Source organism: Cinclus cinclus, chromosome 2 (assembly GCF_963662255.1).
Source record: "Cinclus cinclus chromosome 2, bCinCin1.1, whole genome shotgun sequence".
Classification (NCBI taxonomy): Eukaryota; Metazoa; Chordata; class Aves; order Passeriformes; family Cinclidae; genus Cinclus; species Cinclus cinclus.
In genome coordinates, this window is record NC_085047.1 from 79,748,785 (window position 1) to 79,774,558 (window position 25,774).

The 25,774-nt window shown below is 37.0% G+C and overlaps 1 protein-coding gene across 2 annotated transcripts in view; it reads right to left on the reverse strand.

The window, feature by feature from the left end:
- Nucleotides 1–25,774, reverse strand: part of NALCN (sodium leak channel, non-selective) — a 215,651-nt gene that overhangs the window by 144,582 nt on the left and 45,295 nt on the right. For both annotated transcript variants that reach the window (XM_062514911.1, XM_062514910.1), the window contains exons 7-8: nt 1,820–1,962; nt 1,597–1,701 (exon numbers count right to left, since the gene is read on the reverse strand). In XM_062514911.1, coding sequence (XP_062370895.1) covers nt 1,597–1,701; nt 1,820–1,962 — 248 coding nt within the window. The remainder of the gene's footprint in view (nt 1–1,596; nt 1,702–1,819; nt 1,963–25,774) is intronic.

Here is a 25,774-nt window from a genome sequence, read left to right on the forward strand (position 1 = left end):
TTTCTAGAGACCCTTTCCTAGACTTCGAGTCCTGGACACTCATTTACTTTTCTATAGGAATAACTTCGGGGAACAGCTCTGTAATGTAGGAAGTGGGAAAACTAAGGCATATATCTAAAGGCTACTTCATGCACAAAACAAACACGGATTTTAATTTTTGTCTGGTGCTTTAAACAAGAAATCCTGCAAGATATTTTCTGTCCTTCTTAATACAGAAAAAGAGAAATAATTTTTGCAGTTTGGTAACCTGGACTCTCTTGATATCCCATTATGTTACTGACTCAAGGAACGAAGCAGCCATTTAAAGCATTTGCTTGTCTGCAGCTAGCAAGCTATTTTTAATTAGTGTGATGCAGATCATATGCGACACATTCATGTTCTTTGGCATGATGACATTATTTTGGATGTTTAAAATTTCTTAATGTTGGCTGTTTCTTGTGTTTCCCTATATTGAACTCTCTGCTCCATCTTCAAGTTCAGAGTTTGTTGGATAAGCCTATATGGCTCTCAGGATTTGTCCTATGAACATAAAGTTCCACAGACTAAGCGTATGTCATGTAGAAAAGTCCTTTTTTTAGATTTTAAATTGATACCGCAAAGTCTGCTTTGACAAAGACACATACAGAGTAGAAATTATTGCCACAAAGTCTATTTGAGGCAAAAAATGTAGCAGCTGGCAGAAAAGGACTAGATTTATGTATGGATTACAGGAATATCAAAAAGAATATAAAAATATTCTATAATTAATTTTGAAAACTTAAAATCTTTGTCTTAGGAAAATAAATAATCACCAGCTACATGGATAGAAAAAATTCCCTCATGAGTATGTTTCTCATATCTGTCTTTCTAAGAGCTGTTTGCAGGCAGTTGGTACTGGTTCTTCTCAGAGATGGCAAACTGCGCTAGTTTGGAAAAGCCTGCCTATTTAGGACACATAATCTGATTGTTAAAATAATGAGTGAGAGAATTTAAATCTCAACCCAGTAGCTCTTCTTCTTCATACTGGGTTCTTTCCCACTACCCAGCCCACCCTTCCTATACCAGCTTCTGCTTACTTGTTATTTCTATTCAGGGTCTCACTTTGTGTGGCTGCCCCAGCTATGGGCATGGTTCTTTCCCTGCCCCTACAACCTATTCTTCCTTGGTCTCAACATGCCCTTCTCAGTTCCAAGATCACCTACTCCAAACACTTCAGCTACACTAAGACCCCTCTTCTTCCAGCTACAACTTTGGGATTTCAGCTTTTATTTCTTAGCACAGGAAGTGATAGCAACTCTGACTTCAAACCCACCAATGACATGATCAAAAAGCACTATTATATTTTGCTAAAAATAACACAAACACAGCAACAACATATCTAGCCATAGAGATAACTGTATTATGGTCTTCTCTATTATTCGTTTCTAAAAAAGACTAGTTAGATAATATAACCAAGAATTTAATTGTTTATGAAAATTCATATATCAGGTTTAGAATACAGGTAGTAGCATGCAAAGTCAAATATATCATATATGACAGGAATTTTTCGCTTATTATTAATTCATAAACTAGACCAAATCAAATCCCCAAAGAACCTCAGCATCTCAAGTGCTTCACCTGGGTGGTGGCAGTTGAAGTAGTACTGCTCCTGGACCCCCACATCTGCTGGAACTGCACTCTAATTTCTGCAAATGTTTCAATGATGACTGCAATAAAAACATTCTGGAAAAAGAAAAAGAAAGAATGGCTGACACAAAGCTCAGCAAGCAGAAAAGAGAAGAAATTAATTCTAATGTGATCTATGATTCATACCAATTAAAAAAGACATACTTTTCAGTACCTTAACAAGCCAGGCCAGAAAGAAAATTAAGGTGATGAAATAGAAATATGAACGCCATCGGGGAAAACTGTCAATTGCTCGGTACATGAGGAACACCCAGCCTTCCTGAGAAGCAGCTTCGTAAACAGTAAATATGCTTGTGCCTGTCAGAGGAAAAAACCGAAAATGTTTGGCATTAAACCTCCCTGAAAATTTTCAGTATCAGCAAACAAGAAACTTTTATCTATCCTATTTTTGTTTTTTCTACAGGGTGTCAGCTCTCCTCCTTCAAAGAGAAGATTTTTAGGTGCATTTCCACATTTCTTCCTTTTGCAATTGAATATACATTGGTTTTGTATCAGATCAGACTGATTCCCTTCCCTCCCGGGACAGACACATATAATCCCTTAGAAGGGTTCACTGGCAGTATGTAAATGCTTCCAAAGGCAGAATTTCTCCCATCATTCGCATTTAGCAGCATCCCTGAGAAAAGACAGATTTAACAAGGATCAACACTCAGTATGTTAAAGAAATCACTTTTAATATCAGCAACAGTGAGCAAGCAGCAATACACCAAGAAGATGCCTAGCAAGCACAGGTAAGCATCTACAGCATTTACTAGAAATTCAGATAGCAGCTGCATTAACATACATATATTGCCTTAAAAAAGCATTTTTAAGTTGGACTTGCTATATCACTCTGAGGAGGTGAAGAGAAGATGGAAGGAGAGTTGTGAGAGACCTTTTTGTGAAGAAACCAATTTTGAATAAGAGCTATAACACTACTCTAATGTCTGAGTGATAACGTGCTTTAGCCAGTTTGGCCTTCCTCCTTATCTCTGCAATGAAAGCTTCAACATATAGACTGCTTATGGCTTGTAAATCATTCTTGTTTAAAGCAATTTTTTTGTTCCAAGAAGAAACAGAATTAAACTGTGAAATTAAACTGTGAAATCTCACAAACTGCTGTGAAATCACAGAATTGTCCTACAGCCACCCGCTAGCTCTGCTCCACTACTGCAGCATTTCATGGAATGTCTTCAATAAAAGAGAGGGAGCATGAGGAGCACTGCCCTTAGCAAAACACAGCAGCTGCTAGCAACATAAAGATAGAAAGCTATCTGATCATTTTCACAGAGAAGTAAGTGGTTCTGGGCAGAAGTTCCCGAGTCCAGGAGTTTCCAAAAAATTCACACCAGCCTATAAGGAGCTCTGCACTGCTTTTTTTCCCCGTTGAATTTGCAAAAAAAATGCCCTTTTGTCTGCTAACAGGGATGGGATGAACCTGCAACCAGTTTTGTCTCAGGGTGTCCCTTCTGCAAATAAAACTTCACTGATGAGAGGAGATAGGAAAAAATTTCTTTTTTCTCTATATTACCTACTTTTGATAGGTAGGTGTCAAAGGGTTAAGATGGGTATGGTGGGTAGGCAAAACTGTTAGTTTTCTGTTATTGGATTCCTTTCTTTATACTGCATATGGTTCTCAGGACCAAGGGAAATAAATGAAAATAAAAGGAAGGGAAAAGAATTCAAGCATAGAAAGCAAAATCCTTTCTATTTCTTTAGAAGAAAAAGTGGTCTCTATCAATACTGAAATATTCATCAGTGATTACTTCATAGGTATTTTACATTTCAAGATTCAATTGTCTAATAATATACTGTTGCTGAACTGATTAAATTATTGAACAAAACAGTGCTGTTGAGGACAGGCAGAGATTAAGGAAAAAAAAGGAATCTATTAAAAGTTGCTGGCTAGGAAACTGTCATTAGTCATTACCAATGGGAAAATCACAGTGAAGATAAGTAAAATAGAGGGGATGTCATGCAAAGTATTTATAACACATCACTGGGCCATCTGCCACAGTAAAGCAATACTGTGAATGGACAAAAATGCACAGTGACTCTAAAGTAAAAAATGTCTCTATAGTGTATAACTGCTAGAGGTATTCTTAAGGCTATTAGAAAGCAATCCCTCTTAATATTATTATTAATATACATTATTATTATTATTAATATACATTCTTGCTTAATATATGTGACTACAAAGTAATAAAACTTTCATTACTGATGTCAGGAACCATGCTGTTTACTATCTCTGGAAATCCTCTTCTATACAGAATAAGGGATGCAGAATAAGGGATGCAACACCATGAAACATTTTGCCTTCAAAAAGAAAATTCTTAGTTAACATCTACCTTACTGCGTGTGTTTTTGCTCTTCTGTTTTTTTATGATTATTTCTTTAATTTCAGACTACATCTTCCTAAAGCCAATGAGTAAGTTATTAAAAGACTCTCCTCTCACAGCAACATACTCTGTTTTTCTCACCATGTTCAAAGCCATATGGAGGGTGAGAAAGTATCAAAATTTTAAGTGATGGTAGGATAAGTCCCAAAAAAACAGACATGGGAATGCTGCCATAAATGAAACCTAACATATGCCCCTCAGATCAAATGGCAAATCTATTGTTTTTCACAGATGCCTATATTCTATCAGTGATATAGTGTCTTTTCCTACTAGTTCAAAGGGCTTAGGTAATGACAGCTAGTGCTAAGAGTCTCGTGGTTAGGGCATATGAGAACATGGATCCCTTGGCAGCAGGAATGTGGGTGTCACAGGGAACAAGGATTTGAACCTGCAGGGTCTGGCTATTTGATACACAACAGGCCCTTCTACTTCAGAACACAGACACCTCTTGTCAAAGTCCTGAATCATTATTAGGATCATGATTTATGCAATATAACTGCAGGCATCAGAGAGACTTTTCAGGCATGAAAAAGCTCTGAATCATGAAGAGAGTTAAATATGGTTGTTCTGACACTGCTCATCAGCTTAAGCATGTTAGCATGGGTAATTTGCTGAATTTGAGATATAAAAATTTCTAGAAAATATTTATGATAATTTTCCTATTTATGTCAGTAAATGGCTAAACCTTGATGGCATTCAATATCAGTTTGGGAGGAACTTCCTGACAACAAAAGAGGTAAAATAAAGGAACATGCTTTGAAGTTTTTTGTGTTTTGTTTGAACTTGTCTAATAAATTTCATTTTAATGTTATGATAAAATAATTCCTTTAAATACAATAAGTTTAACAAAAAAAAAAAGAAGGAAAACACTTCTCAGTAGATATTAAAACTCAATAAATCAACATCATTACCTGTATCAACCTCAAATGACTAGTTTTATCTAAGCAAAAAACACTTCTACCTTTGGAAATGCTTTACAGCTGTAACATGGTTAATATCAAAAAGAAAATAGAAACAATTCAGAAAATGAAATATTTAGTGAAATAGTGTGAGAGACATTGAATCTTGCTCAATTTATGTGACATTTTCACTTGCTCCACACTGTTTAGAAGAAAAGACAGCAATCAGAGACAAACTGTATCCTTACTGATAGTGTATGTTTAGTATATGGGGATTCAGCACCAAAGTGCAGGGGGCTTATTTCTTCTTCAATACATGTGCCTTTCAGATGTAGAAGATGAGAACAATAGTCTGAAGAGGCTTGGAGGAAATAATAAAATTGCTTTAACACCTAAAGAATTGCAATAAAAGAAAATTCTAATGGTATCCATGCCTAATCAGGAAGCAAGGTAACTTGGCTCTTCCATGCTCTACAGATGAATAGAACATGAATGAATGAATACCAGAGAACCAAAAAGAATTAGAAGAGCCAGGGAAAAAGGTGATTTTTTTTTTTAGGGGAGTAAAATCACCTATCCTGCCAACATATCCTGCCAAAACCCTATTTTTTCAGTCACTAAGGAATATAGAAGGTGTGTATTTTTTTAAAAAAGGGACTCAAAGTTAACAGAAAAATAGCATTACTATGCAGGGATGGTCTTTAATATACTGTATTTTACATTTATGCACATTTTGTAAATACACAGGATTTTCTGCTTGTTCCTGTGACTCTGACACCACCATGCTCTGTGACATCATCTCTTTCTATAACCAGTTCATTCTACAAATGGACATCATGAGAAAGAGAGTGCGTTGAATAACACCGTAATTTTTTAATAGCAGAATTAAAGGAGCAGAGCTAAAAGGTCACACACAAGATTCACTGAGCCTGGAAACAGAACCCTTTCCTCCTAACTCAATAATGCTTTCTTGCTTCTTTTGATTCAAAATCCCGTATTATCTGAGGAAGAGAATGTAAGCTGCTGAGGAGTTGTCTTTCATTAATTAATTTCATTAATCTTTGTGCTATGTGTAGCTATTACAAGTGAGATGCAAAAACTAAACACTAAGTTTAGCTATGCATTAACATCAGCAATTTCTGCATGTGTAATTTATGTTTATTGACAACCTTGGCTTACCATGTTAGGATTTTCTCAATTTTCTTGTGGCTGCTGTGAAGCTGCTAAGAAAGAAAATCTACAGAAGGGCCACTTAATCTAAAACAAACCCAAAAAGTTTGCTTTTTTAATTTCTAGCTTTTCTTTTTAATCAGGAATTATTCAGGCAAGTGGAAAAATCCATGCGTTGTTCTTAAAAGCTTAAAGCACTACCCATTGCGACTCACGAAACGCGCCAGATGCCCGGCAGCGGTCCGCTCCCTTCCCTTGCTTTACAGCAGCCGCTAGATGGGGGTCGCGCTCCTCGGGCACATCTGGAACATCAGGCGGCGGCGGAGCGCCCACCCGGAGAGCACAGACTGTGTCAACCTCCCGGTGCGCCGGCAAAAGGAATGATTCTCCTATTTGGCGGCAAAACTAAGCCGCCTTCCGGCAGGTGCTGCTGTCTAATTTCACTCTGTTGTGCTGCAGCCTTCCTTAACACGGCTCTGTGAGTGATTGTCCATAAAGTAATGACCTCTTTCTTAGCTGTGGAAATGTTATCATGCCTGTTTCCGTCCCTGCTTACCTTCACTCATAAAATCACAAAGCTGCATGTTTCTGCAGGGCATGGGTATTTCAATTGACCAGTCAGCTTTTAATTGATCTTATCTTTCAGTAGTAAGGTATTTGTAAAACACTGCATACAATCAGGGTTTTTCAAGTGTTTTATACTATTGCTTCAGTGAAACTAGAAAGGACTAAAAAATTGTCCAGAAATGCAAGGACAAAGTTGTTAACACCTTGGGGAAGCAGCTGGCAGAAAGGACTGAAATCAACTAAAAGATCAAATCCTGAATGGCTTCATGGGGTTTCTTGCTTGTCCCTGAGTGAACAACCTATTTTACTTTCTCAAACCAACTCTCACCAGCCAGTTTGCCAGCCAGCAGAAATTATGAGGAAAAGGAAAAAAAAACAAAACATGCCAATGCTCTCCTCCTCTGCTGAAACCTCAAACCCCAGTGCCATTTTCCTGTTACTGAGCTGCTGATAAACTGATTTACAACAGAAAAATCCCACACTGCCAGTCTGAACAGTCTTTTCATCCTTGCTAAGCGTAGTGACTTAAAATATACAGTAATGATGTGTCATTGATTCTTCATCTTGAAAATGTTTGCTTATAAGAAGATGAAGCTTTTATGCATGAGAAAATACTATGAAGACACTATACAGACAAAAAAACACCAAAATGAAGATAAAGAAACATTGCAAATGATCAGTGCAATCTGATCTACAGACTTAGTAATGAAAAGACAGAAAGTCAGCCAACTTTGGAAAAAAAAAAATGGACTTGTTTGCACTGTTTGCAAGTATTTTAGAAACACATTCAATACTCAGAAGAGTCAGCTTGCCAACATGAATGTAGCAATGCTGGCCACATGTATTAACTACACAGGGTTAAACAGGAGCATGCTCTGGGTAAAGAAGTCCATGCTTGGTTGTACCATTAATGTCTTACATGTGATAGTACTTAAGCTCCCTGATGTACTATTTTATGCTTTGAAAAGAGAAATCTGCATCACATTTTTAACCAGTCTGAAGGTGTGAAGAAAGATGAACATTCTTCAGAACTACTTTATGTGTGCTTTGTTTATGGACATTTATCCACAACAGCATTTATATCTGCTTTTCTTTAATAATGTTTTTTATTACAATAGCTATAGATTCACAGATAACTTAACAAATAGGAATCCAAAATGTCAACAGAGCTCATAAGATAACTTTATGTGCAGAAATACTGTCTGTTTTTTCCTTTTGGCAATTACACAGCTGTAGGGCTAATATACTGTCTGTCTTATAATCACTTTTTGAGTGTAGGGAGGCAACTTTACAAATTTAATGGCAGCTGATGAGAATCAAGTAAATGTTGAACTGCAGCACACATGTCTAGCTGGAAGCTTGGCAGCACAGTCAAGCCTCCCACCTCTCTTTCACTCTAAAGAGTATTTTTAAGGACACAACTTTTCTCAGATCTCTGGGGTCTCATTCTCAACAGAATGGGCAGAGCTTCAGGCTGAAGCCTAGAAATAGGACACTGCCATAGCTGTGCTTTTCCTTATTAAACCGTAAAAATCCTCTTCAGATCTAGAAACCAAGAATACAGAAATCCCTAGTCCTTGACTTTAAGAGTGATGAATATTGAAGATGGGCCTGTCACCACCTTAGTCTTTACAATGAAACGCCTCTGATTTAAAGTACAGTCATAGTGGAGTCAATGTCTGTTACAGTAAATGTTATGACAAAACTGTATAACATAAAAAAGTTCAATGGTGGAATCTCTATAATTTAATAATTTATGCCTTTGAAAATGAACCATCTTTTTAGAGGACTGTTACTTCTTTTAAAATGCATTACATATGTAGACGCATTTATACAGTCAAAGTGGAAGCCCAGAAATCAATTTTTAGAAAATCCCCAAAATTGTTGTATTTCATATTTAATGAACACTTTAAGGGTTATCATATTAAAGAGAAAAGTTTAAGGCAGAATTCTTAGTACAGATATTATGTATTGGGATTGTCATTCAGTCAAATGCTGGGAATGACTGTTGAAAACAAGGTAGTGATGGATTACTTTGTTAGAAAAAAAACAAAGTATGCAAATCTTCCTTGACATAAAGCATATAAATTCAACACTGAATTTTATACACTGTTAATCAAAACTATTCACTTGTTGCATTAGCTTTCCCAGTAGTGACAGACAGAGCAATCTAATTAATTTTAAGTGCAATCATGAAACAGAAAAGCTGCTTGGTCCTAAAGCTCTTTTTAAGTTTCCTTTGGTTCCTCTGGGCATCACCTGTGAATTGTAGGTGCTTCTCTGAGGATGTACTTACTCTCTTAAAATGAAGAGGTCAGCCCCTTTTTCTGGAATGGATAACATTTTTAAAAGCAGTTGCATGAGATTTTACCATTATCAGTGGTAAAACTGCTGTCATCTTAAATAGATGCTTTTAAAAATCCCCCCCAAAGAATTCTAATTCGATTTGCTTCAGCTATACTTCATGTCTGAACAAGATTTTATTCTTGTATAAAAGTTTCACCAAAGGGCAGCAGCAGAAAATACCAACTATCAAGACCTGCTGAGAATTCAGTGAACAGAAATAAGACAGTAACAGCAGTCAGATCAATGCATTTATCTAAGAAAAAAAAAACAGACAGTAAGCTGGTTAAGTAGACATTATAAAAACCTATACATGTTAGAAATCTCATTAGCCTCCACATATCTGAATAACAGCAGCAAATATGAAGTGTCAAATGCATCTTAAGAGACTAATCCAACTGAAGAGACAGTAACTTCACTTCCTAAATGGAAGGAAGGAGCTCTATGATTGACTGTTTCAAGAAAACTCAAATGACACTCACTCAATGACTTGTTTATCTATTAGTAAGTACTCCCTGGTGCCTTTTACATGCCACTAGAAGGAAAATAATTCACTTTGTTGATGTGAGGGAGTGGTTTGCCCACTATCCTAATATGTGCAGTTAGAGAGAGTGTTGAGACACAGAGAAGTGGTTTAGTGAGTTGATAGTTCACTGAATCCCACAGCACCTTTATGATATAAGCATATTGTCCTGGTTCAGAGATGGCTGTATTAAGTTAGGGACTCTGAGACTCTCATCAAGCAGTGACACAATCAATGGCTAAGAAGAAACTATCTTAAAGATTTCTGATTTCAAAAGAACTCAGTGTCAAAAGAGAAAGAACCTGATTTTTTTTAAAATAAAAAAGCTCACACATGGATGTCAGCAAAAAGCCATCAACTTTTTTTCCTTTCCTTAAGAAAACAAAATACTAAATTGAAAAGAAAATAAATTCTTGTAACATCTCACTTCTTTTATTCTGGACTGTCTTAAAGAAAGTGTTTGCATGACCAGAGATCTACTGATTATCAAAAGAATTCTTGGAAGACTAGCACTAATAGACTAAAGCAGCTGGCAGGTTTATTAGGAGATCAAAAATCAAAACTTTTGGCAAGAAAAGCTGTATAAAACTGCCAAGTACTTATTGGGAAAAAGAACTTCCAAAGTTTTAATACACTCTATTAAAACCTTGTTTTCAGTATTATCTGCTTCTGCAGAACTCCTTCGTGATCTTTATGCACTACTGAAAATAATCCCATGCACCCATAACAGAAAGTCAAATCATTGTGCTTTTTTTTCCTCAGATAGGCCTTTTCTTTTTTTCTCAGTATCAAGTTTACCTGCAAAGATGTTTATTCTTTGAGTAGGTGTGTGTCAACTCTGTGTTTTGATTCAAAGCTGCATTAATTTCCTGTAGACCAATGATATTTAATGTATTTTTTTCTTCAAAGCTTTTTTTCTAAAGTGGAAAATGCAGCATTTTGTACTGAGACACACAAACACGTGATTTGGAAAAAAAAGAACTGTGCATGAAAAAATAAGTTTTGGCATTGCTCAGTGAAGCAGTTTCACAAGAAATACACAGCAGACCTACTCTGGGAAATTTTTTATCAAAGGATGAGCTAAAGAGACCTCATTTTCCATATGAAAATAATTTTCAGTGGGTGAAATAAAATCAGAGCTTTTAGATCTGAACATGCAAACAAGTGCTATGCATAAGTTCAAGGGCTGGTTTTCTGCATGCCATTTACTTCACAGTGACTATCTCTTTTTCTACTCTTAAATTAAAAAAACAAAAACAAAAACAAAAACAACCTTAGAAGGAACCTCTATCCACTTCCTTCACTGAAGTCAAAGGCATCTCTAAAAGCATACATAAGGATATTTACTGCTGGACATTATAAATATGTTATTATTCTCACTCCTGTGTCTGCAAATCCTACCATGGCTTGGGTAGAGATTTTGTGTTGTTACATTAGGGCCCCATATTTTTCAGAACAAGAAACAAGTCCTGATCCTAGTTTGTAAGTTCTGCCAGTACATTTCTGTAATATTTTGGAGAAGAAAATTATGCTCCCAATTCTTAAATCGCACCAGACAAACTCAGGCATGTAAGCTGATGTTCAGATAGCTGCATATAGTCAGATCCTTTGAGACATGGAAGGACACAAATTAAAAATTTTCCACCCTGGCCTAAATGCTAGTGCTTAAAGAGGAATTTATCATTCCTTTAGCAGAAACAGAGTTAAATTTATGGTTCTGAGATTCTACCATTTAAGTCCCCACAAAACATAAAAAATCCTGGGAAAACAGTGTATTTGATCAACACGTGTTTTTCAAAACACTTATTAAATTGCCTGCCATATAAAAAATAAAACCAGAGATTAATACTATGAGATGCTGTCATGAGAAAAAAGCACAGCTGTTTCCAGACCCATTAATTCTACAATCTCTAGGAAATGGGCTTCCTAAATGAAGACAAATGCAACAGGAGAACCTCAAAGAAATATCTCATTCCAAAACTGACCATCAGGCAGATCTCTGGTACCCTGGTACTAAAACCCCTTCAAGTAACTTTGATAAGAAGCTTGTAAAAGTATCAACTAAATGCTGTTAGTAGGATTCATGTGCTCAAGTCAGAGATAACTGTAATAAAGGAGAAACAACTTCTAGCAGACAATAGCCAGCACTGAAATAACCGAGAGTTTGTCTCATTGGAGCTCTTTAAGAACACATCAAATAAGCATCTATAAGGAATGAGATAGGAGCAGGTGACTCAGTCCTGGAGTGGCCTGGCAATGAGCCTGACCTTCAAATATGTATATTTTTTAGATTCATACTATTTTTGTCCAATTTCACAATAAACAATTCTCTAAAGCCAGTGTATCATCTTATCTTTACTAGTTATTAAAACAAAAAAAATATATTAACATGGATAAAGTAATCTGTATTTGTTTATGCTGCACATAGACACTACAAAGGAATGAAGATCAAAGTTCAGAAAGCACCTTGATTAGGAATTTGCCTGGAAAGTGTTGTAGAAGTGGTGGGGGAGAGCCAAGTTCCATTGCTTCTGAACCAGTTAAATCATATTTTTCAGCAAATAAAACATTTTTATTTTTCTTCCATAAGGAAGGCATTCAGTTAGGTTGTGGTTCTAACTTCTGTAAAGTAAGAGATGCAAAAAACATCTGTTAATAAATAAAATGTCACGCAGGACATGATTTGATGATAAATTAACTCTGTAACACTCTGACTACTGTGTTAAAAGCACCACAGCCATGCAACACAAAGGATTGATTTGCTATAAGCTGACTCTGCCCCATAAAATCACCCTTTTTTTGAGGGCTTCATTCTGTAATAAAAAGTTGAACACTTCAACTGGCATTGTCTGCACCTCGTACCAGAGCAGGTCTGCTCTTCTAATTCCAGCATAAAGTTGTCCTAAAGGCATTAAGCTGGTATAATTTCAGCATTCAGTGCCACCCTCAGTGACACTAACACATTCATGTACCCTGCCTCATCCTAAGCAATTCCTACTTGGGTCTCATCACACGTCAAACCAGAGCCTGAGGCTGCTGCAAAGTCGCTTTCCTGCAGGCACTTACAGAGTGAAACACGGTAGCTCCAGCTCCCTGATCTTATCTTTGGATGGATGCGCCTGTGCTAAGTCTGGCTCCTTCCAACCCCAGCACACACCTTCAGTACTATTCCAAACAGGCTCACATCCTCAACATCTTCCACTGGCTGACATTCCCACATGCCATACATTCCTTATATACTAGGTTATGAATTTACATCCCTGGCAGGCTGCAACAGTGGGATGTGACACAATGCTTACTGAAACTTTGGACTGGAAAGTCTCACAATTTTGATTTATGTTTTAGGGTCACGGGGGTGATTCATAGGGTCAGTGGAGATTTAAACCAACTCCAGTACATATGGATATCAACCACTCAGCTCGAGAATGTTCAGGCTTGAATATTGCAAACACCTGTCAGTCCACATCACATTGTTCACAGACCAAAGACCAATGCCAAGTAGATGATTTAATTAATGGAAATCCTGCCCCTGACACAGTTCCACAGTTCATGTTTCCACAGTATAGGCTCAGCAGCACTATGCATCCAAAAGATTCATGGCCAAATATCTAACTGCGAATACAACCAATAGCAGTATGAAGTTCCCAAGTTCAGCCTGCCAAAAAATAGAACATACAGAGGGCAAAACAGCACTAAGTACTTGTCTCTGGCCATAAAGAAGGACAAAGGATAATACAGGCACTGAAACAAGTAGGCATGAAATTGAGGTAGGCTGAATTTAGGTATTTTCTAATCACCAGAGAAATGAAGTCCTGAAAGAGTTTTTAATCCTGTTTTGCCTCTTATTTCTAAGTTGCGACTTCACACTTTCAAGAATGGATATGACACAGTACCTTATGGTCACAAGAAGGAGTAGACAAAAGCATCACCAAGGTTCTTACCAGATGAAAAACAAGGTTTCATCTGTAAATGTGATGATTTATGCCACGAACAAACCAAACCCTTCTAAGTTCAATAGAGCCCAATTGTTCTAAATAACACAGACTGAATCCTCAAGTAGAAAACAGTGCAAAAATAAAATTTCATCTTTCATTGGCTTCCCGACAGAGAAGATTTCTACGAATGTTTCTAATGAAGTTATGCAGGACAGATTAACACTGTAGTCTGTGCAGGAAGAACTCAGCAATGTTGCAGATTTTAAAAGTACTAAACAACAGCTAGGGAGAGTAATTCTTAGGTACAGTGTCTGGTTTTGTTACAAAGTATGTGTTTACTCTGAACTGCACTGAAATTCTTCAGTGAAAACTCAGTTCCTGAGTTGCACCTTTCCCCTTGTGCCTGAGGACATAATGTGGACACAGGTGTATTTGTGCATCTGTCTGTGGAAAATGAATGGTATATGAAACTAACAATATCTCAATACTTTGGTCAAAAATGTTCATCACAAAAGCCCTAACAATCTAAACACTCTAAAAGCTGCTGTCAGCATAGTAGTCAAATCTATAATTCTAATATTTAACTGAAATAAAAGACTACTTAAGGAATGAAAGAACCAAGTATGCATTTAGAAGGAAGGGAGGGGAAAAAAAGAGGTCACAGCTCTTGGAGATTTATTAAGAGTCCATAGGTCCATGAATGCATGTGTGTTATGTATTTCATAGCATTTCTAAGGAAAGAATGAAATCAGAAAGCATCTGGAGCAAGAAATACTGATAGAGACTTGCTTGTCCAGTATAACATAAAGCATCATATCTGACAAATTCAGTAAAGTATTTGAAAAGAGAATAGAAACAGACAGATATGAAGTAACTAAAAGAATTTCCTTCACTTAGGCTTGAGACACCTGTGAAACTGCTGTAGAAAACAGGTTAACCAGTTTGAATAAGCACACAGCAGAAGAAGCATTCTTCAGTGGACAAAATGACCAGGTAAAACCCTGTAAAGACTAATCTGATTTTGAAATAACCATACAGAAATCCATTAAATTAATCCTACAACCTTCCCAGAGCAACTATTCAAAACCAATATTCTCCTGTGACACTCCAGTATCTCTTGAGAGTTTCTCTTAATGCTCAAATGACAGCAGTCAATACTCTCAGCTATTTCCAGGGTCTTTACCGTCTTGCTTTGTAAATGTCAGTGAAATACATATTCATGGCTATGGTATAATAATGGTGGAGTGCTGAATTTTTAAATGTTTTTTGAAATATGCAATTTCCATTCATTGCTACTACCCCTCCATGAGTCCTCATTATTGCTCCATAGTTTTGTATTTGATAACAAGTACAAAAAGAAAACATCCAGGTAATGACTGAATTGTGACTCCATATGAAAAAAAAAATAGAAGAAAGAAAATGCATATGGATTTTGCTCTAGAGAAGAAGATTAAACAGTAATTCGATGGAAGCTTTTTACTTCAAAGAGAGATGGTGGCAGACATTTAATTAACTGTCACTTAACCTCAGAATTCTAGTTAAAATGCCTAAAAGTACTAGATGTAAAACAAATGGAAGAAAAATGTTAACATGTACAATATAGCAATGGCTAATACAGAAGGACATGTAAGCAGTACACATACCATAAAAACCATGCAAGACCTGCCACAGGCAGGTAATTAGAAGAAAATAATACCACAGTTTATCAGAAGAGTCATACAGAAGTCCTGTTGTGACTAATCTGTCTTATTTGAATGTGTCAGCCCCTGGGTAACTTCTGTCAAGATGAATCATCTATGTGTAGAGTCAGCTCCTCGAGATATAAAACAGGTTTCTGAAGTTTTTGTTTTATACATATTACCATAAAGCACCTATGCTCTGTGAACAATTAGATGCCCTTGTCTCAGTGATGACTGACAAAGTCTTCTAACAGTAGTTTTGCTGTTTTTACTTTTTTTAATCTTATGAAAGAAATAGTTTTCATTCTTTCAGTATTATTAATTTAAAATATGTGCAGCATAGCTGGAAATTAGCTCAAAGTCATCCAAGTTCACTGCAGCTGTTTAAATTGTCAAAATTTGGAGCTTAGTTACTGCAATATTTTTCATTTTAAAAAAGAAAAAGAGAAAAAGAAAAGGTAATTCTGCCGTATGGTTCACTCATTTTTGGATGTGAACTGAGATACCTGAGGGTTGATACAACAATGACTGAAACAAAGTAGTGATCATTATGGTACTCTCCACAGCAGAGTGGCAATAGCACAGATTTGTTGGAAAAGTAGAGGATAACCTTCTAAAAGACTTTTTGGATAAGAGTGGAAAAGGCTGACTGTAGTATGGGAGATGTATGTTGACATCTCCCAAGATGGGCAGTCACTCCTTCTCTGGAGATGGAATTGCATATCTTCAAAAAGTCTTAAAATCTGCTCAGTTTTAAGGAGTACCTCCAAAGCAGCTTGAACAATGAAGTAGTCTGTTCACTGAAAACATCTGTAGATATTTTAGGAAAAATAGCAATTATCTGCATATTGAAACAATTCATAGAACAAAAATGCCCCTTTAGCAAAGAGATGATGTATTTCCCAACTTTGTGTCCTAAATATAAAGTAATACAGAAGTGGTAACTACTTGTAAGATATGTTAAAGATGTATTCAAAAGATTTAGTCAGATCATCTGCTAGATACTGCAAGATGTAGTGCTCAGTTTTCTTACAACCAAAACTTATGATCAGATTAAAGAATACGCAAGGTATTTATTTAATGTTCTCAGATAAGATTTTGGTCTTTCAAGTAATTTCTATTCTTTCTCAGTTGCTATGAGAAAGGCAGTAACTGGAAGTAAATGGTCTTGCAATTTTTAAGGAAGCATTTCAGTATTTCACAGCAAATCTAAAATATTACACTGTTCTTTTAGCTTGTACCCTAGATAATTTCCAATACACTCAATGCATACTAGATATTGCGTAAGAATTTCTTCACAGGGCAACACCGTGACACTGACAATGGACTAGAATACAGTAGCTACTGAAAGTCTCTTAAGAGCAATAGAGGAAAGGCACTTGAGAAAATAAACATTCAATGTTTAAATATTTGCGTAACAGAATAATACAGTGAGACTGTGCACTATTTAATGAAGGAGCATGGCATGACACATTTGCCGCAGGGTAGCAGCATGTATGAAGCCAGTTACCAAAGATGAGCCGATGTGCTGGAGAGTCACACCTAAGGTCTGTATGTGCTCCCCCCTCTAGAGTGGCCATCTGTGAATTAGATTTTCTGGAATAGCTTCCCCCTCATTCCTCAGCAGAAGTGGGAAATCCAAGCTGGTAGCTAGCCCTGTGTCATAAAATCAAGGGTCTTAAATAAAAAATTATTTGGTAAACTGCTCTAATTACAGTAATAGAGGGCATGTTGCATGAGTACTGCACATTGTGTTTCTGGTGGGTGGTTTTGCTCATTTTCACTAACTTTATGAAAATGATGTCTAGGATAAAATAATCAAAGCTCAGGAGACAAGGTAAAAACCACGTGTCCCACACATTATGCAAGTGCTGAAGGTCAAAGCCTGTAAACTGGTCACATCCTGCAACTCTTGTCTGAAAGTGGAAATCTTCCACTGTGAAAACAATTACCTCTATTACCCAGTAACTGCAGCGTTCATTATGCAGTGCTATATTGTCTTAATGGCACTGACTGATAATTAAACCAATAGGATCTAATTTTCTTGGTATGGAATGACAGGTTTCTAATGGCTGGAGCTCATTCTCTGTCTATTGATGTCTATTCTGCTCCTTAGCATGGCTGAAAGTAGTCACACTTTGTGTTTCTAGGCAGTTCACACACCTGTCACACCTTTAACTCCTCTTTCTATTTTTTTGCATTTTTTTTCATTCCTTGTGAGATTGTGAGTTGTTGAGTAGCTATCCGCACAAATAGTTATTGTCTTTGACACAAACCTTTCTTCATGCAGAGTGAAAACAGTGGGCTGGGAGGTTTGTTTTGCTTGAAGCAGCTCTTTTATTTGTTTTCTTAGTAAATCCTCATTAAGGAAACAATCTTAGTGTGCATTTATTTCCCTTTGACCATGGTATTCCCAGCACACATGTGTCCCTTGGTTGCTTTGCTTAGCCTCTCAAAGTTATCTGACTCCTTGGTTAGCATTCTGCACTGGGGAAAAAGAAAGTCACTGTAGATAATAGACTTGAGTGGTTTATCTTATGCTTTCCATAGGAATTGCAAATCAAGTGTAGCAGCACTACAAAAGCAAATTCCCCCGTCTGCCTTCACAGAACATGTATCATAAAATTATGCTGGGAGGCCTTGCTGTGCTAGAGAAGGGGCAGTAGAAAGTAAGCATGACCAGGTCACTGTGGAAATAGTATTTACACTGCATGTAACTCATACACAGCAGCAGCGGTCACTGGCAGCCTGAAGGGTTTCCATGGGATGCAGTGCAAAGGCTGTCCCCAGCTAGGGGTGCCCTCTGGGAGCTTGGATCCTGCAGAGCCAGCTGCAATGTCTTCAGCACCACATTTCCCAGTAAGTTCCACTCCAGGCTCCTCAAACCCTTATGCTGTAGCACATATGTCTGTCCTCTCGAGATGCAGCGCAGTAGCAGGAGCAAGGGGTGGGGATATTTAAGTGGTTCACTAAGAACCCAACTGATGTGCTGGTGCCAGTGAGCTCTCTAAGGCTCTACTGCACTGAGTTGTTTTTTTTATGGTGTTCTTGTTTGTTAGTTTTTGGTTTGTTTGTTGTTTTTTTTTTTTTTAATTACACTTTGATCTCCTACCAGTCTCAGAAGAAGACTTGCTTCTATAGAATTTAAGACTATGCTACTTCAGATAAATTAAGAAACAGTACATGAAGTTTTATGTCAACAAGTCATCAATTCATCTGAAGTGATATAGCTTACAGTTCAATAAGACCTAACAAGATGCAAAACTTGCATTTGACCTGCCTCAACTTTCATTTTCTTATACCTTTCTAATAAGTCTGGCTTTCTGCCACATTTTGCTCTTTCACCTTTTCAGCTTATGTTCAGTGACAGTTTATGAAGTATTTTTTAACATTGTCATCTCTGTCATCAATGTAACACAAGTACTTATTAGATGACAGACTAGAAGGTAAACTTCAGAAATAATTACTTTGAAAATGACATCTAACCAAAATATATTGGTTCAGTGTGCAAAAAACTTTCTGCATCCTCAGGAGCAGATGGGAATGAAAGAGAGATACAAGAAAGTGCACAGCATGGACACTGGACAGATGATCATATTCTGTGCAGCATACCATAACAACATGATATATCAGAATATAAATAGTAGCAAAAATGCCTGCCAGGAAAAGTTTACAATTACAAATAAAATAGAGAACAAAAGAAAAAGTAAAATTTTCTTAAAATTTGTTTTATTCCATTATAGATCCACCTATTCAGCTACCAACACTAACACAGAACACACCGAAATGGCAGGGGAGAAGAAGAATCCACTGAAGACTCTCAGCAGCTGTAGTTTTCTGTGACTGTCAGTACAGCTATACTAATCTATTCACATTAGTGCCACTTGATTGCCTGGTTTAATGCAAGACTCAATTATTTTGGGATTAACACGACAATAAATTAAAATTCTGGAGGGCTTCTCAAATTCCTCTAAGCTTCCAAAACTCTAAACTTCCTATATACCATTTGTTAGTGTAAGAGCTCACTCAATACACATTATTTGTGCAATTTTTTTCCTAATTCACTGCTTAAAAATACTTAATTAACTAGGAAACTAGAGTGGGTTAACTGAGAAGATTGAAGCCTCTAGGAACATCAAATACTTTGGTGGAGTTTGTTTATTTGTTTGGGTGTGAATTTTTGTTTGTTTTCTTTGTTTGTTTTGGGTTTTGTTCAGGTTTTTGTTTGGTTTTGTTTCTTTGTGGGTTTTTTTTGTTTTGTTTTTTTAATTCAGGCCACTAATTCAGTTGTCCAAAATCAGGTGCATTTGGGTATCCCTAACACAGAAATATAAAGTGCTCATTGTTACCATGAGTAACATCCAATATTTACATCCCAGTCATGTCTGTGGACCCACACAGTAGAAGCAGTTTAATCAGTCAGTGGGTACTGTAGAGTGGCAAGACAGTGGTACTTCAGCTGCAGGGAAGTGGGACAGTTACTGCCTTCTTGTCCACATTTCATGGTTCTTTCACAAAAATTAAGCAGGAATACTGGTATAGGGTTACAAGAGAAGATGGAAACAGACACAGTATACAGAACCAAGACTTCAGACATGCAAGCTCACCAGCTGAGATATAACCTTTAGTTAAAGCCTATTGGTTTTCCACTGAACAGTCAGGATTTAAAGGCCTGTTCAGTCATATAGCAATAATAATTTTGCCATGGGCCACAGAATTTTTGCTAAGCAGAGCTAATTGCCACTGACTTTAAAATGTCTATTCAGTGTCACATCATTTGGTAACTATCATATCTCATCTTTAGCTGGAAGAAACAGTGAATCAAATGCATTGGGCCTGCTTTTTGTAAACCTTTTCCTTAACTATTAAGTATGAAAAACTGCATTTTGAAAGTATCTGTAGGGATAGTCACTGGCATATATAATTAATAGAGGGTTGTGATCCCTGTCCTGTCAGGCTACAGGAGCAAGTGATTTACAAAAGATAAACACCATATATATATATATATATACACACACACACATATATATACACATATGTATATATATGACCAAATCCCTCAGTGTCTGCTCTGATATCCATACTGAGGATATCAACATTTCTAAAATCAGTCTCCTGCTAGCCAGTCGTCCTGGGAAACACCCTTAGGCTCATTAATGTGATTATAAGGTTAATAAAACCTCAAATAAACTTAAATCTAAATGGAGAATACAGGTCAGGGTCATCACCAAATAAAGAAAAACTTTTGCAGAGTCAACAACCCATTATGAGTGTCTTTGGGCCTTGCCAGGTTTGCAGCACAAATGTTCTCACAGCATTATATCTGAATAAAACACAAACACCTCTATTTGGAGCTGATCTAAAGTTCATAAATAAATGAACCATAAGCATTCATTTAAGGGGGTCAAGGGACAAACATAAGGTGAGACATCCTTGCCACGGAAGCAGTGGACCACCACCATCCCACCCTACAACAGCACAGCTGTGGAAACAGCAGAACCGATGACCCACTTAGAAAATTATGTGGCTAATTATAGAGTTCCTGCTAGTATTTCTAATTCAAAAGGTGCAGAAATAGGATTAAAACATAATGTCTACTTTGCAGAATGTGGGGATAGGCCAAGGGAAAAAAATATTCCTGTCTACTGTCTGCCAGGTGTTGGATTACCAGACTCTGCTTTACCATGCAATACAAGACAGGCATATGCCACAGACACTGCCAGGGCTGGGAATATTTGTGTTTTCTAAGCAGAATTTGATAAATTAGGTTTGCTTAGTCTTCATTTCTGTTTCTGCTCATAAGCATTAGTCCTTTCTTGGTGCACAAATTTGAGAATGAAATCATATTATTTTGCTTAGACAAGCCTGAATATTCTGTAGTAGCAAAATGAGTTTTCTATACACTGCATTGCAAAATCTCTTTGTTCTGTCAGTTCAAGATTGTATCAGTTTTATTTTTTAGTTCAAGGTTATGTAATCAACTAAAATATTTGGCATGTCAGCACTGGGGAAAGGATGGACCAGAATGCCTGAAACTGTTCTAATTATTCAGTTAGTAAGTTAATGGTATTAAATGCATAAGGAGGATAAGGCACTCAAAAAAGAAGGCTTCTAGAGGAAAGGAAAAAGTGGTAACTCAGTAACCTAGGTGACATAAAATCATAAGAGACAGCATACTAATAAGGCATCAAAAATGTCATGACTTGGCAAACAGAAAAAAAATCTTGAATTTCTAAGAAAAAAAAAATCAAGGATAATATACCTTTGTTGCTTTGGTTCGCAACAAGTGTATCCTAAATGTTTCTTCTTGATGTACCAAGAAGATTTCAGTGAGAGGAAAATTTGATCTAAAATATATTATCCTGTAACCTATACAAGATTTAATGCTAATAAAAACACAATCAAGAATAATGTAAGACAGAGCTTCCAGTGCTTTCTGACTCACCTGATGGAAAAAAATACACATTGTACAGAAGAGCATAATAGAAAAGGATGTTTGTGGGTAAAACCCTTATAGAAAGATGGTCATGATTGCTTTCTGAAACTAAGCTTCTACACAAACTAGCATTTGGAGCCTCAGAGGAAAGAATGGCTAAACAGTGTGGAGTCAAAGGTAAGCATCAAGATAAATGAAAATTATGTCCAAAAACACAGCTTTTTATTTTATTTTTTTTATTATGTGAAAACTGGATATAGTGTATATCTGCATTTTTTCACTACAGGGAGGAAGAACGGGTTTAGAATTATTAACTGTTTGGGGAACAGGAAAATATCAAACCCGGAGTAAAGTCAATACCCCCGGTCCTTTTCCGCTGTGTCATCTTGTCATACAAGGAGATGAAGCTGGTCAAGCAGAACCTTCCCTGAATGTTTATCTTTTCCTAAATGGCCATCTACATTCAACTTCCTACCACAGAATTTCATTTGCACCTTTTCTGCTAAATAAAACAAATTCACAAAGGGGAAAAAAAAACCAATAAAAAAAAACCCTCAAAAACCAAAAAAACCCCTCACACAACCTTCTGTTATTACAATTGTTCTGAAGAGAAACTAAACATGGCCTCATAACAAGGTCCTCAAGGAGGAGAAATCAGTGAAAAAGTATAGTACTTTAAGCCCAAACAGGGATTTGTTATTTGACTCACTTTCAATTTGTTCATTATCGCCAAGAAACAAAGTGAACTGATTTACCTTATTTACATAGGCATGTTTCACTCCTCATAGCATTCGCAGCCCTCATAACTAGAATTATTTCCCAAGACGAACAACACAATGAGGACTGCAAACTGTTCTCACCTGCACAGGGCATACAGACTGTTTTCTTTGCTCCTCTGTGCTCACCAAACCCTATATACCCTTCTGAAGGTGCCTACGTAAAGGTGGTTTATTTAGGTGTCTTCAGTGGGCACAAGTGGTAGGCTTTGGTAGTAGGGGAAACTCCAGAGCAGGGACAGCTGTTAAGGAACTGCAGCCCATGTCTAAGTGCATTCTGGAGCAAAAGAAATATTTAATAAGGAAGGAGCAGCAGCTGAAAGGAAAAAAGGATGGGGTTGCAAAAAAAATTAAGTATTATGGATCTACTCCTGATTCCTGCATCATTCCCCACCTCAGTTGCTGCAAGAGCAGAGGAGCGGAGGCTAGGACATTGAGAGGAGACAACTGAAGATGAGACAGGCGAAGGAGGAAAGGCATTTTCCCTAAGTGTCTCTTAAGTGCTTGCCTTCCTTAGTTCTTAATACCTGAATGAATGATTATATTATGTTAATTGGCAGTAAAACAAGTAAGTGAAATTCCCTGAGTGGAGACTTATCCACAACAGTACCTTAGCTGATGTCAGGGCTCTATTGCTCTCTGTCTGCAATGCCTAGGAAGGAACTCCAGTGGAAAAAAAATATCTATCGCCATTTTTGAAATAATGATTTCTAGTGGTTTCTCAATCAGTGGACTAATGGGGCATGCTTTAAGTCATTTTGGCTCACATTTAGAAAATATGTGTTTTAGTACTAGACAGTCTGAATGGCTTCCCTAATTACATTCTGACACCTTCACACATTAACATCACTATCACTTGTCATGTTACCACATGATAACTCCACAGGTCGAAGTCATGGATGAAGGGTTTTTTACTAGACATTGTGCATGAAAGTGCCTGAATCAAAGAGCTGCATTACTGGAATAAATTAGACCCTTTTATCAAAGTATTTAATACCATGATATACTTGCTAAGATAAACAGAGCATGAAGACTGAATACATGTATCAAGCACATGTATCACCCATAGATTAAAAGAGTCTGGCTGAAAGTTTTGATGAAATCATTATTGAACCAATGCTTATTTCATAAGAGCTCAACCTTTCAGCCTTTAATGAGTACAACTAAATGGAGGCTCTGACTAAACAATTACATCTCCTCACTGCTTTCTATTATCCCAGATAATACTGGGACATTACTGAGAGCCCAGGGATTCAGGCTGTAGTGGTGATGCTGATCTGCATTTCTGGCCATCTTTGTGCAAAATGACACCAGCTTTATTCAGGAGACGTGACTGTGTGAAAGGGAAGTGGAGGGAGGAAGGACTCATGTTGGGTGTCTGATAAAAACCCTCACAATCCTTTTCACTATCAGCTGTATCTCCTACTTTAAGCAAATAACCTGCTAGTGTAAATTTATTCTGTTCATCAATCCATAATGAACTGCTTTCCATGGACGCTGAAGTCTCAGAGCTGGTAAAGTAGTCAGTCGCTTAGGACAACTAATCAATCATAATGCACCCGCCCCTCTTGTCTATGCCAGGGACCTGGAAAGACCAAGTGGCTGCTAATACTGCCACCAAGAGCCAAGCTGCCTGGGTCAGGTGGGTGGGTGCAAGAGAGTAACTAAAAAGTCAGCTTCTGCCATCAGTGAAGGACACTTTGCTCATCCAGCAGCAGCTGGAATGTCAAGTCAGATTCTCAAGAATTCTCTTTCACCTCGATACACCTTGTTAACATTCGGTCTACTAAATGTTAAAGGTGGTTTTATCCATCTTGGGGTGAGGTGGTCCATGGAGAAAAATTAAAAATAATTTCATAGAAGAACAATGAGGAGCAAGTCTTTATAGAAATCCCTTTAGAACCAGTCTCCAGTTGCTTGCTTTCCTAAGGTGTCTGCAGCAGGAATTCCTGCTGCTCCAGACTCAGAGGGAAAAGGAAGGAACCATGATCTGCTAAGCCCATGCACAGGGGTTAGTTAGTAGGGCATCCTTCCAGAATGGAGGTCTCTCACTTTGAGCACTGCACTATATAAAAATACGGGTCACTTTAACCTTAGCTTTAAGAATTTGTATCAAATTAATGATATAGATGTCCATATAAACAAAAGGACTTCTGCTCTGAATTCTTGCATTTTCTAGAAGTACCTAATTTTGGCATCACTTTTCAGCTTTTATTTTATTTTATTATAGACGAGCATGAGCATCCTTCTTCCTTCTCCATATTTTTGTTGTGTTTATGACATCACACCACTCATCAAACTCTGTGGCCATTCTGAATTCTAATCCAAGAGATAGGTACCCAATCTCTTGGAAACTTTAATATCTATCATGTAAAATGTACTTTATGGATTGTGGCAGATTCAGATTGACAGCATACTAACTTAATCTTAATTCCTTTCTTCTGAACAATGGATCTAATGCCACCCCGTCTACCAGTCTAAGAGCAATGTCTTTGCAATTCCAAAAGGTTGCATACGCAGAAGTATTCTCCCCATCAAAAGAAAACTTGTAAGAGAACCAAAGTAATTTCCATGTTTGGTAGATAAATTTTAAATTATGCATAAACAAAGGGGTTATTTTGATCGTTGCACGAGTATTTTATTAAAATAATACCTATAAGTGAATTGAGGAAATTTGGCCACATTGTGAAGTTTCCTTTCGCAAACATTAATGAGGTTCACTATTAATCTTGCCCTGGCAGACATTTTTCATACAGTTACCAATTTTAAAAAAGCTCTCATATGCAATTTCTGGCTCCCACATTATAAGGAAGAAGCCATTTTAATAAAAGCAGGAAATATCTGAGACCTAAAGCTCTGTTGCTGTTTTACAGGCCATAAATCAGATGATTTTGCCAGCTTGCTGTGCCAATGAACAGTGTTCACTTCTCCTGTAAGGTAAAGTTTAATACAGATGTAGTCTTCGTATATGGGCTTTGAAGCACTCCTTACCATAAAAAATTTGTTTTATTTGAGATAGAATATGTATGTTTATATCCTATATGTAAAATGACCATTAATATGGTGGTCTTTGTCAAACACTCTTTGCATGTACAAGAAGTAATTAGTCTCATTTAATAAGGTACTGGTCCTAGCAATTGGCAGATGGGTTGATAATAAGAATAGAATTAGATCTCCTTCTCCTTTCAGAATGATCTCTCACGGCCTAAAACTTCTCTTGCTTACTTTGTAAAATATTTTTAAACCTTTAGGTATCTTTATTCGGGATTTCCTTTTCCGTTTGAGACTATTTGAAGCAATATGTAGAACTGCAAAGCATGAAAAAAAACTTCTCCAGAATTATGTGAAGAGTAAAATCAGTGATGTGCTGCAAGTCTACATCTGTAGATGATTGCAGATGATT